This window comes from Pocillopora verrucosa, chromosome 4 (genome assembly GCF_036669915.1).
Source record: "Pocillopora verrucosa isolate sample1 chromosome 4, ASM3666991v2, whole genome shotgun sequence".
Classification (NCBI taxonomy): Eukaryota; Metazoa; Cnidaria; class Anthozoa; order Scleractinia; family Pocilloporidae; genus Pocillopora; species Pocillopora verrucosa.
Window position 1 is genome coordinate 1,286,108 of NC_089315.1, and position 13,269 is coordinate 1,299,376.

Sequence of the window (13,269 nt, forward strand, 5' to 3'; positions counted from 1 at the left end):
ACAACATTATGAAGAAAAACGAGTAGTGCTGAAATCTAGTAGCATGAAACGAAATGAAAGCGACGCAAATCTTAGAAAAAAATTTATTTAGTGCGCTTCAAAATTTGATAGATGAATCAGCAGACTCGAGACTAAACTGGAATGGAATAGTTTCAAAGTTTTATTACACCCATTTTGAAATCACTGGTGGTCTCTGTAATCTGATTGGCTCTAATTGATGCGATTTATTCACGAATCGCACCATTTTTTGCTTTAAATCGCATCTTTTTCCCAGCCACTGAGGAGGAAACACTAAAAACATAACAACCAATCAGATTTCAAGGCTTGTTTAAAGTAACCGATCAAATTGGAGGAAAATGAAAGACAAAGAGTATCATTTGGCAAATTTTGCAACATTTGTTTCCAAAACTCTTACTTTTTCCCCCCAAAAAATGGATGAAATTAATTTCAGACCGGCTCTTTAATTCTTTCGCCCGAAGTTTTTTACAGAATCTGAAAGTGAAACGTTTATTGAAATCCGGCCAAATTGTGGCTCATAAAAACACGCAAGTTTTTGCACGTAACAAGTAGAAAACAAACTGCTCAAGGTGTGTGTTTTATGAATGAACGACAGCCGAATTCACAGGAACCTTCCACCCAACCTATCGGAAGGAATATCAGAGGAAGTTCTTAGTTGTTCTCTTTAAGGGCGGACGATGTAATTTCTGAGGCTTGCCTCACTGCCATGACCGGAGATCGCCGTGATGAGCCAGCCGCGATCGATCTCAGCATGATCGCAATCGCTAACACCATAATGAATTGTACGAATTTTAAGTCATGCCAGTTTGGGTTAAATTTTTCATCATTCCTGTTTTGTTTTTGAACAAGAAACTTTGTATGCTATACGGTGGTTAGCTGTGTTTGATTTTAATACCGTTCGTAAGTTTCCAATCTAACTGAGCGTGAAAACCTTCAAAACTCGGACAGCCAACTTCGTTTTCTCCTTTACGATTTTCGTCTCTGTTCACGTTATATTAACGTATATTATGGCGCCTGGTACGTTTAAAAAGCTTTGTTTGGCTTTACTGCCGCTACTTCCCGGCTCCCTCGGCCCGAAAATTTCACTTTAAATTAACAAAAAAAAAGCTAGAGAGAAGGTTGGAAAATGGTTAAACAGAGTACAATTTAGAAGATGGCGTGACAGCTTTAGCTTAGCTCCGTGTTTTGTACTCTGATAGAACTAGCTCTTTCGCGTTATATACGAACTTTATTATAAAAAGCAGTAAAGATGAAAAATGAAGGTTTTTAGGGTGACTTTTTGTTCCGCTGGCTTTCTTTTCTTTTCGACGGAAACAATCGGAGGACAAATATCGACGTTGATGAGAGTTATTTCGTGATAACTGTCCGGTGATTTTGCATTACGTGACGTAAAGAAACCAGGCAATGAAATTGCACGAAAAGTAATGGGCAGGTTATAATTTGTCATAGTTCACCTTTTATATCACTTAGCAGCTTACTTAGATAGCTGTATAAAATGTCGTTACTTTCACAGTTTATAACCAACAACTAGCCTACCAAGTTCTTAGCCTAAGTAGCTTACAGTAGGCTCAAGTTATACCAACTGATATATTCAGCATTAAAGATTTGCTTTTAGCAATCATAAGTCTTCGTTTTGCCTAATTTATAACTTTCAAATTACTCTCATTAGCAGTATAGTCAACCTAAGCTAAGTTTGCTAGCAGTCCGCTGAGGAAAGAAAGCTGCTTTTGTTGTAAGATATGTATGTATGGTTAAAGTTCAGTCTATCCTGAGTTTGATTTCTGTTGTTATCTTGGGTTCAGTCTTCAACCTCCTAAGGAAGGAGGACTCATTTTCCAAATAACAGCGGAGGCGATAATGCTCGAGGGGTCTATCCTTAAGTGTTCGTGAGCAAACGTCCTCGCTCTTCTTCTCGTGTTCCTAGTTTTTGGAGCTCAAACCCATCGTTAGCTTTTCTCGAAATAAAAGGATTCTTGGTAGTTCGAGCATTTGGCACAGTAGACTCATCCTTGTTAGTGGTGCGCCCCGAGGCAGAGATAGTGGAAGAGGCACGATTTGGAGGTTCACCTTGGTTGGAGGTTAGTGATCCATAAAATTTTAGTATCTTGGGAACCAAGCAAGTGATAATATACAAAAGCGCCACCTTTATAATTTCATCTGCTGTTTCCCTTCCATAAAATGAGTGCCCTGCTAAAACTGGAACAACAGCAGCACAACAAAAGCCAAAGAAACAAACCCCAGAGAATATAAATGCTTGAGAACTTGCACACAAAAAAAGATGCCACAGCAGAGAAAAAGAGCTGATGAAAAATACCAAGATTATCAAAAAAACAGTTAACCCCCATGTTGGGGTTATCATTATGCCTATAAGCAGCCAGGAAAAATGGTATAGGAGTAAATTTACCCATATGTAATAGATTGAACTGCAGAAAACTCCTTTGTTCCTTTTCATGGTATCTTGGTTTCTACCCTGAGTTCCCTGGATACCCCCATTGCCTTCCTGATGGCCCTGGTTACCCCCATTGCCTCCCTGGTCAACACTGCTGCCTCCCTCAATGTCCTGGTCACCACTGCTGCCTCCCTCAGTGTCCTGGTTACCACTGCTGCCTCCTTCAGTATCCTGGCTACCACCACTGCCTCCCTCAGTGTCCTGGTTGCCACTGCTACCTCCCTCAGTGTCCTGGTTACCACTGCTGTCTCCCTTAGTGTCCTGGTTAATACCTGGTTTACCTCGGTTATACTTCTTCCATTTTAAAATTAAGACAATTACAGGACCCTCAGTAGTGATTATTCCTATAAATACTATTATAAATATCATAGGAAGCTCTGTTTTGTAACTTTTAGCAAAAGTGTAGATAATAAATGGAATTTCAATTAGCAGCATAACAAAAACAGTTGAATCTGCTGCATGAACTATAGGCTTTTCCTTCCAAAAACAAAAACTGTTGGTTTTTTCAGGATAATTCTTCAAAAACTCCAAGATAAAATGGGCTAGTAATGGACCAAGTAGCATGACAGATATAAAAGAGCAGAATAACATTGAATATATCAAATTACTGTGTCCTGTATCCAGTTCTCTTGGGTCATGATCCTTAATGACACATTCAGCTGTGTTCAGCCTTGGATCTGGTATTGCTGGACTCACTGCCAAGTCTTGGAGCTAGAAATTAAATAGCATAAATAGTGATATATACAGTTAATACATCTTTTTGAAAACTAAATAAGTGTAATACACATCCCTGTTAACAGCTATGCTGAAAAGCTGCTTAAATTATCTCAAAAATGGAAATCACACAATAAGTTTTTATTTCTGATTTTCCAATAACTCTATGCAACGATGAGAAGAAGCCAACAGTATATAAGGTAAGGTGCTCTATCTATTGCCATTTTGTGCCCCACAAATCACATATTGTAGAGCTAATCTTTTGCTTTTAAGGTCAGCAGGAATTGCAGTTCTTTTTTAAAGAAAACAACTGTTTAAAGCACCTGAACAATTTAATTTTAAGTAATGTATTCACTCACATTTTGGCCTGTTTGATGTTATGTACTGGTTATTTTTGAGACTCCTTTTCATATGGTTTCAATAGAATTTGAGGGAAACAAGTTCCAATCCACCAATCCAAGTGTGTGCTCCTTTCCACAAGGATTAACATTCAGTGATTGGACATGTGAAAAATAACATCTGCAGGTCCACTTCAAGGTTGGCTATAGCTCTATATTATTCTGTGTATGCATGTGTATTTTTTAAGTGAATTAACTTTTGTATTCATTTAAAAATTCATTGATGATATATGACTTGGAGACTCTTTGATTTATTATTATGGTCCAATAAAAAACAAAGAAGGAGTTCTTATACCTTCACTATATTGTTCTCAGATGAAGCAAGGAAAATCACACCCACCAGCAGATTTACACTTACCTCAGCTATAACATCCTCAATCATCTTTTCTCTATTGCTCTCACAAACTCTACAGCAAAAGGATGGTAGAGTGATATCTAGATGCCCTGTGCGAGGATCCACTAATATTGAGCCAAGAGACATGCCCTGCAGGACAGCTGTAGGTAAAGCAACAAATAGGCAATTTGTACTCCAAGTGTACTTGACTGCATTTGATCTAGGACTCTGTGTTCCATTAGGTCCATACACATTCACAAAGACAAGTACAGAAGAAGGCTTCTTTACTGGATACAATGCTGCTCGAATGTTATAGCTGTTCTCCCCCGAAGCCAAAGCATTATATATGTCTCTATAAGTCCCAATACATGGCTGTTTATCGATGCAATGCCTGATAACATTATTTCTGTTGTTAGCACATTCCACAATACTAAAAATGCAGAATTTGATGACAAAGAGAACAGTAAACTTCAATGGAAAAGCCATGTGCACCTCTCTGTTAAACATCGATCTCCACTGTTTTGCTTTGTGGTAACACTTCTGACCTCAAATAAAATGATTGAAACTTATTAAAGACCCTCATTAGCTAAAAAAGAAAAAAAAGATATAAACATATGGAAACCATACATTCTAAATCTTGTACCACAAACAAACCCTCTGGGCAGTAAAGATACAAAACATATTGATTTAACAAAGCAATTAATTGTGGAAACAAAAACAAATGCAATAAAGTATTCCCTGAGAAAATTGAACAAAACATGTTTTTGGTATTAGCCTTGGTCATTGAAAGTTATCTTAGACCTAGACCAAGGCCCAAACTTATCTTGACTAATAATTAACTTGCTAAATTAAATTGTAATTAAAAAAATTCCATATGTTCCATTCCCCAGCCCCTCCATTCCCTGTAATATTAGATCTCTCTTAACTGTGAGACAGTCGAATATTCATGAAAGATGTACAGTAAATAAATTTGGTTTGAAGACAAAATAAAACATATGAATCATGGAATAATTATAATTTGCACATTAAAGATCCCTTGCGCCCAGACGGTTTGCTCGCAACAAGAAGGAATGAACATGGTTGGCGTGAAACCTGAGAACCCTATGAAAATTGTGAATTCCATCTTTAATTTGCTGTTTCACAGGTGTTGAGAAGACATTGACATGCTAAGGGAGTGTAAGTTATGCCAATGGCCTACTTCCGCCTCTGCAACATCATTACATTCGATGCTTCATCCCTACTTAACCATAAACCAGTGTTATGAACAAATTATTTTATTGTTAATGGAAATTCCTCAATCTCATACATTAGATCAGATGGCAGGTTACCTCGACACTGCCTCAGAAGTCACTCCAATACCATAAAATTCAAAGAGGATTTAGGAAGAGGTCATATGCAGCTAGCGGTAATTTGGCGCCGACAACACAACATGATGCGTGGTTACATAGCAGGCGGAATGCGCACTCTCATTACGTTACACTGTGGTAGGTTTATTTTCAATATGGCGGTGAAAGTACCAGAAATATGCAGACTTTGACTGAACATTCCTTAAAAGTTAGGCCGTACCTTTTCCTTTTCACCATAGTTAAATGTACTTCAATTTATTCTGAATGTGTAAAAATTTAATTTTTGGACGTATTTGTGGCGTATTTTATGGTTCTCAAAGACAAACAAAATCACTGTTTTTTAGTATATAATTTGAGACCGGTTTTCGAGAAGGTCAGATTTGATTTACGTCGTAGTTTGGAGCCTTTCAAAGATTTGGTTGGCTGCTTTGATCCTTCTTCAACAGCGCTAACCAAACGCGTTCCAACGGTACATGTGTTTTGTTATGTTAATTTACTTTAAACCTCACAGGAGTTACGTAACCCTGAAGTGTCAAGGAATCTATTAATATTCGTTTTCGTTCAAACCGCGTGTGTTGTAATTTTCTTGTCAGTTACAGTGTAGTCGTTGTGTGTTAAAGGTCTTTTCTTAAAGTGGAATCATTTCGCGTTTGGAGAACACAACATGTGTCTCGCATTTTAAGTGCTAGTGTTTGAGACCGATTATGGCCGAGAAAAGGGGGTGTGGACAAAACGTGCGGCAGGCCATGGCCTACCCTGTGGCCTTCCTACGGTCTTACCGGTGGTCAGATTTTTAAAAACATAAAAGTAAAATCAGCAAGGGTCGAATAATTAATTAATTAACTAACTTTAGGACGTTTATTTTGAGATATAAAAAGAAAAGAAAAAAATACGAAACAGATTGTCAAATTTGTCAATTACTCTGTGTGTTATATCTTTTTGACACAATGTCATGCAACATAGTATCCCAAATGAACTTCCTGTTGCACAGAGAACAGCTTAATACACCACTTGTATTGTTATGCTACCACACTTCAGTAGGAAAAGCAAGTAAAGTTTGTGAAATGTTTATGACGGCGATGCCTGCGTGTCCCGGGGTGCTTGTTGCAAATTCAATACTCTACAGCACTAAAGAGGCACTTAAAAAATTGGTCTGGCACGTACTGTTTGCGTTTTCTTACCTGGATATGTTGTCCGATATAACGCTGTTCATTACATTTTTACACTAGCACTCCACTATATGTTACCACCTGGCAGCCTGTATGGATCATGAAGCCGCCACTGTAGATATCCTCAGCGACCACGCCATATTGGCCCCTCCTCTCCCCTCCCCCTTAACCTACCGTTGTGGTTGAGTGCTTGGGTGGGGAAGACAGAGTTAGGATGTTTCAAGGCTGAGTGCTGTAATATATGCATTGTTTCGTTCCCTCGGGCGTTGAAAATCGTGTTAGTGACTTTTAGTATACCCTTTTTAGAGGCATAGAATTGTACGCCAGCCCACTCGTTCGACTCTTACTGATTTTATTTTTATGTCTGACCACCGGTAAGCCACAGGGTAGGCCACAGGGTAGGCCTCAGGGTAGGCAATCTCACGTTTTGTCCACACCGAGAAAAGGTTTATTGTTGCGTTACATAGCGTTACTATTGAATACTTAATTGTGTTGTAAATCTACTTTCCTGAGTAAAAGCAAACTAACTAATCGCGAGTGTTGTTTGGTAAGTCTACTATCCTGATCACTGAATGAAGGACAGTTGAATTCGAGAAATGAAAGGAGTTACTTGACCAATGAATAACTCTACAATACACACGGCGACACGCTGGGCAAGCCGGAAAGCAAAAGGCAGTCGATCGTTAAAAGGTGTTAATAGGCATGTGCGACTCCCGCCATTCGCTTGCACTTTTAAATCTTCTGACCTGTAAGCTCAGCTGTTATTAGGATATCATCTAACGACTTCCGTTTGCGATGTGATAGTAAGGGTTAGTTGAAAGGTGTCATTTCCCCATCTGTAAAGCCGGATGAGATTGTGTTACAAAAGGTAATGTTTTCAGGTATGCTCGCTAATTTTTTTTGCTTTCAAGTATATTGTCTATCCCGAAGAAAATAACTCCAGAGATAGGTCTCTCAAAACCATATTCTAGGTATTCTCTATTCTTTAAGCATATTTGGAACTCTGTGCGTTTTTTGTTAAACGTTGAGCGTGACGAATTTGGTCTAAGGGTGCAGTTTCGATTCTTTCTAAATGTCTTTAGTTGCCTCCTAACAACGAATTTGTCACGGAGGAATAACAGGAGTCGCGCAGGACCGCAAACACTTTTTAACTTTCGAAGGAACAGCAACAGACGGTGAATCCCCATTACATTCCACGTTTATTCACGCTTGTTGCTTGTTCATTCATCTTGCTCTCACCAAAAATGTTCACTCGACCGCGACAGGATGCAAATTACTCTCGTTTCGTTTTACGACCATGATTCAACGCAATCAGAGTGCGCACGTCGCCTTGATACATGGAGAAGTCCAAGATGAAGAAGGCGTTCTCCGAAACTGTTAAAAAGGTTACTGGATCAGAGGATAAACGGAAGCAAGGCAAACATACAGGTGACTTAGCCCAAAAAATTCCATTTGCGGCCAAATATTTGGTTACACAGTGAGGTATATGAGCTTCACAACGTGGGAATAATTCTAGGAATTTTCCGTATTGGTGTATTTAACGGTCCCAGTGGGCCTCCTTTTCTCTAATTTTCTATTTGAATAGCACAGCAACAAGTCTCAGAACTCTGTCATGATATCAGTGCACTGTTAACAGCTGAGAATGTAAACCGAATCGGGATACACCAGTCCATCCTTTCGATCGGCCTCTCGGCCCGAATTGTTTATTTACCCAATTTTGTCATCGTTCGAATATAATGCGAAACCTCTCTACTTCTAAACTTTCCATGGTGTAAGTTTACTGGTTATGAGTATATATCCATATTTTTCCTATGCTCTACAGAATTAAGATTTTATCATAAGTCCTCTCTCTTCGCTGGTGTCGGGGAAAGTAAGCTTTAAACTGGATTGATGAAAACAGGAACTGAACTATGCCGCCATAGCACTATTATACTAGCTTACTAAGGACAGCAGCTGGTCAAAACTTACGACCCTTCAAAAAATTAGAGGAGAATGATGCGTGATCCACGTTATTTTACACATTTGCGATTCTGTCCAAATCTTTGCCAAAATATTCTAAACCGGAAAGATTTTTTTTAGGCCAAATCCACCGATTCACCAACGATCACCAACCTAATAATCATTATTTTAATAAGTTCCTACGTTGCCCATTATGTCATTCATCGTCTAGTTATTTCTGACAAGAAATGAATAAAGATCAGTGGATTAAAATCGATGTAATCATACATGCATTTAGCTGGAAAACTTGTCCACTCCCATTTTTTCACCAATATTAATTTAATAACTAGATTTACAAAATACCTCTAAACAAATGGGCGGAAAAAACTTGGGAAGGTGAAGCAAAGACTTTGGAAATTTGACAACGGCTATTGTACTCTCCTTTTGGAAAATTGTCCCTTTATTTTATCCTGTTGATACCTTTTTGATGAGAAAAGAAGAGGTAAACATGTATTTTCTAATTGCAACTTTTTTTAAAACATATATATATATATATAATTATATATATATATATGTATAATTAAGAGAAAAAATTGAAGACATCAAAAGGCACAAATTATATATATATGTATGTATATACATATATATATATGTATGTGTATAAATATATATATATATATATATATATATATGTATATACATATATATACAATATATGTTTATAGATGTATGTCAGTTTTTTTCAATTTTTGACTTGTATGTTCCATTTGGCAACTTAACATTGCCTCTGAAATAGCATTCCCTTTCACAAGTATCATAGACGATTAGGACTTAACTTGGTTACAACTCCTCCGGCTAAGATCCAAATGGCTCTTTGGCTTGAGATCACTCACTGAGGGTGATGAGAGGTTTTTATAGCTAGTTTCCAGGAAATGTTGACATTGTATTGGAAAAAGAATGTATACAGAAAAAAATTTTTGTTTAGTGACATGTTATGAGCCTTGTAGGAAGGGAAGAATCTCAAATTTTGGGTTAAGTGTGCCCTTCTCCTAAAGTCTCAAAGCGAAGTTATAGCCTCATTCAGTGTTCAGTCTTCTTTGATGAATGTATATTTCTTTTTTTCACTTTTCTGAACATTAAACCAACAATGTGTGTAGTGGCTCACATGTACTGATGAAATCAATTTGTTTCAATGTAATACAGGAGAAACTGACAAGAATGGTTCACTGCAAACACACTACTCAGGTAAAGAGTGTGAGTGAAATAAATTTAATGCAGTCTCAGATCAGGGAAGTTGTATATAATTTGAAGGAAAACTGTGGCCTAGTTTGAGTGTTATTTTATCCAAGGGAAAGAGGAAGCATTCATTCTGTCAGTATAATGACTATAACCATGACTTTTTCTCCCAGGCATCTAGATAAACCATGGTAATTTCCAGAGGGCTAAGATACTGAAAAGATCAATATACTCCTGTGACTGAGGGGAATTTTTTTTTTTAAACTCAGGTGAAATGAAAAAGAAGGGAAAGAAGAAGAAAAAGAAAAACAGGCTGGAGCTTGACAATCTATCTCACTTGTTTCAACTTCAGGCCTACCATAATATATCAGTCTCTTACAATTTGGAATATTTTTTGTATGCTGTTTTAAAAAATCATCAATGTTTTGAGTTCTGTTTAGACACACTTTTCCAGGAATGGAAAGACCTTCAATAAAATTACAGTTAGGTCTAAAGTCACTCACCAATGGCTGGTGATTTTAAACCTGATAAAAGACTGCTGCTTATTTATGAAATATTACACTTGTAAGTAGTATTTGGAAAAACCTTGAGTCTGTTAATGTAACGTTCAACTTAAGAGATTTCAACATTAAAACACATTTGTTAGAAACATGGACATAACTGATCTCAAATTGATGAAAGTTTCATTCATGAAACAAGTCTTTTTCATTACTCCTTCCCCTTTCTTTCTGCCCATGGGATCTCATGTTTCCCCTGTTTTCTAGTAAATTCAGCCCATGTTTTGCAGCTGGGCCCAGTGTTGTCACCATAAGCTTAAACTTTGAACTGATCAACCCAGCAGCCAGAAAAAAATTTTAACTTCCTCACTGATGATGTCTTGATCCTTGTTTTTATTTCCACATTAAACAATTCCTTGCTTACTTTTTTGATCCCCACAAATAGAAAAGGATATAAGGAGGAATTTTTTAGATGGAGGAATTTTTTGGATGTAGAAAAAAAAAATTTTCTTACATGATTGTTTTGACAGCTTGTGGTCCAACCCACATGACTGGGAGATCTGTCCAGGATGGTCTCCCCAGCACAAGCACAAGCGCAAGAGGATCAGGAGATGATTTGCCTCTAAATGGCAGCAATTCTTCATTAAATAAAAGTGAACCAGGTAAAATGTTTGAAAAATACACCCACCATCTAATGATGTATTAGCTCAAGGTTGTCAACCAGTGAATTACCGTCTAACAACACCCTACTGAAAGTGTCAAAACACATCATGTCAACTTTGGAGAAAGGAGGGAATGATTAATTGAAGTTTACCTCTCCTAATGCTGCAAGAGCAATATGGCCTATATAGCACTATCCTAAATGGTTAAGTTGAATACATTAATGTATCATATCTAGTTTTCAACATCAAATGGGAGAATTGTACTTGGTCAGGAGAAATACTTACAGTAGGTTACATGATTGTTATTTTTCAAGGCGTGTATCTTTTGATCACAACAACCTTTGACTTAGGTTTTCTAGTCTTGGGGAAAAAGGCTTCAAATTTAATAGTTTTGCGTCGCCTATTTGCGACTGCGGTGTTGACTCTGAATCAGTGAAACATTGTTCCTTGTATTGCACAAGGTATGCCGCTCAATGTAATGTCCTCCTTACCTCTGCTGCTAGTAACATGAGACATGGTCTTCGAACGGCGATGCAAGGAGACTAAACTTTTTAATGTTAGGTGCTGAGTCTGTAAATTACGATGTCAATTGTGCTTTTTTCCCGCGAAGTTCAAATTTTATAATTAATACTAATCACTTTTCAATGGCCATTGTTTGATTGTTTAAATAATATATCCCTAGCTATGTAGGTTTAACTCATTGTTATTACAATTTGTTGGTGTTGTCTGTGTGTGTATTCGTGTGAGCCTGTATATATTAAATTAAAGTTTATATATCCCCCCTAAGCAAGCCTAAAAAAAAGGTTGTGTTCATTAGTGGTGGTTACGAATGTTTTTTCCCCCATTAACAACAAAGAGGGCAACCTGTTCTGACAAGCTTCATTTCTTTCCTGTTTATAGATGAATGTAACATAGTGGAGGATGAGAGGCCAGGCGTTGAGGCTAACAAGAAGATCAACAAAGAGGGCAGTGAAATGAATCAGATGGATAATGCCGCAGCAGACCTAAAAAGTGCCAACGATAATGATTCAAATGCAGATCAGGCTAAAGTGACTGCCACTGGGCGATCTTTTAAAGTCGCAGACATTCCAATTAAAGTGAAGAGTAAAATCTGCCTTAAACTTAATGTAGAAGATAATTATAATTTTAAAGATTATCGCTTACTTGGAGAGAAAATGGGAATTGATCAAGATGTAATAAAAAATTTAAAACGGTCAGCAAATCCTACCCATGATCTTCTTGACCAGTGGTCTGTTAAACGTGAGGCAACTGTAGAGAAGCTCATAGAGTTTCTTAGAGAGGATGATATGGATAGAGATGATGTTGCAACCATTCTTGAAGACTGGTTGAAAAAAGAGATTTCAAATACTTGAGGTATTGACAATTTTTATTATTTTTGCCTAGGGGTTTTTGTTTTTCTCTAAGAAAAAGCTATGTTCATTTAATAGTGTTTTACATTACGTTAAAATAGATATTAAAATCCTTTTTGTTTTTATTTGTCAATGTCTGGTTATGTTATTTTTTTTACCTAGTCCTTTAGAACTAAAACCGACTTGATTATTGTGATTGAGCTCTTTGCTAGTTTCCGTTGCTACCCCCTGGAGTCGTTTTCCCCCGTTCTGATATCCCACTGTGATTAAATTTCTTTTGGTTTCACGACACGAAATTCGAAATTACTCATTTTGCCTCTAGCATATATAATATTTTCCTTCTCAAGATCTTCAGCTTTAAAGTTTGTTCGCAAATATTTGCAAATCTTTTGCGTATCAAGCGATTGAAGGGCCCTGAGAGCGAAAAAGCTTTCCTTGGAGAAAACCTTTTGCCTGCATTCCATCAAAGTTGCAGCAAGAGAAATTAATGGGACAGAGGGGGAAAATTGGGGCTTTGGCCGTGATATGTGAATTTCACCTAAGTTACGTTAGCTTGGGGTGGAGAGCATTGTGGTTTCCTATGTAGTTTCTTGTTGTCGAAGTTAATTTGTTTTTTAAAACAACCATTCTCGTCGCTGTTCCTCAATGCATCAATCTTAAAGGCGACTAAGGCTCACTGAAAGACAACGGATTTTCCGCGAGCAAAAGGACGTATGCAGAACGATAAGCAAATGCATGACATGTGCAAGTAAACAGTTATACAACATTTGTTTCGCATTAAACGAAACGTGACTCTCGTCTTGCAGCGAAACTTGCTATCGCGTGTCTTATCAATGTAAACGTCACTAATTTCTGAATATAATTTCAGTAGTTAACCTTACATGTCAACACAAGCATGGAGTGGTTCAGCTACGATTATCTATAACTAATTTAAGTAAAACTGAGACGTCCTAAGTCCTGACCCAGAAGCTACCTTCACTGTCCCATTTTTTGTCGTGGTTGCCCTCTGGAAAGGATACACTCCCATGTGCATAAGAACTTGGGTCCAGGCCAGTTATGCATGAGGAAGGCTACCAGCCCTTCCTATGGCAAGCTGTAACATATTAGCACGTGATAATTACCAGCTATTGTAAGTTAT

General features: G+C 37.5%; 2 protein-coding genes across 4 annotated transcripts; one reads left to right on the plus strand and one right to left on the minus strand.

Annotated features, from left to right (window-relative positions):
• Window positions 1-1,390: 1,390 nt before the first annotated feature.
• LOC131793514 (uncharacterized) lies at window positions 1,391-5,352 on the minus strand. Of its 3 annotated transcripts, none has more exons than XM_059110930.2 (3): window positions 5,242-5,352; window positions 3,938-4,453; window positions 1,391-3,178 (listed from the first exon to the last, which is right to left on the minus strand). In XM_059110930.2, exons 2-3 carry the CDS (start codon window positions 4,418-4,420, stop codon window positions 1,895-1,897), a joined length of 1,767 nt encoding a protein of 588 aa, XP_058966913.2. In that variant the 5' UTR covers window positions 4,421-4,453; window positions 5,242-5,352; the 3' UTR covers window positions 1,391-1,894. The 3 variants fall into 3 exon arrangements, with proteins under 3 accessions (XP_058966913.2, XP_066021716.1, XP_066021717.1); XM_066165619.1 differs by having other exon boundaries at window positions 3,938-4,458; window positions 5,242-5,328; XM_066165620.1 differs by having other exon boundaries at window positions 3,938-4,499; window positions 5,242-5,328.
• A 2,272-nt stretch (window positions 5,353-7,624) lies between these two features.
• Window positions 7,625-12,264, plus strand: LOC131792175 (uncharacterized). The gene is made up of 4 exons (XM_066165524.1): window positions 7,625-7,856; window positions 9,570-9,611; window positions 10,630-10,761; window positions 11,662-12,264. The coding sequence occupies exons 1-4, from the start codon at window positions 7,766-7,768 to the stop codon at window positions 12,132-12,134; spliced, it is 738 nt and encodes a 245-aa protein (XP_066021621.1). The 5' UTR covers window positions 7,625-7,765; the 3' UTR covers window positions 12,135-12,264.
• Window positions 12,265-13,269: the final 1,005 nt, after the last annotated feature.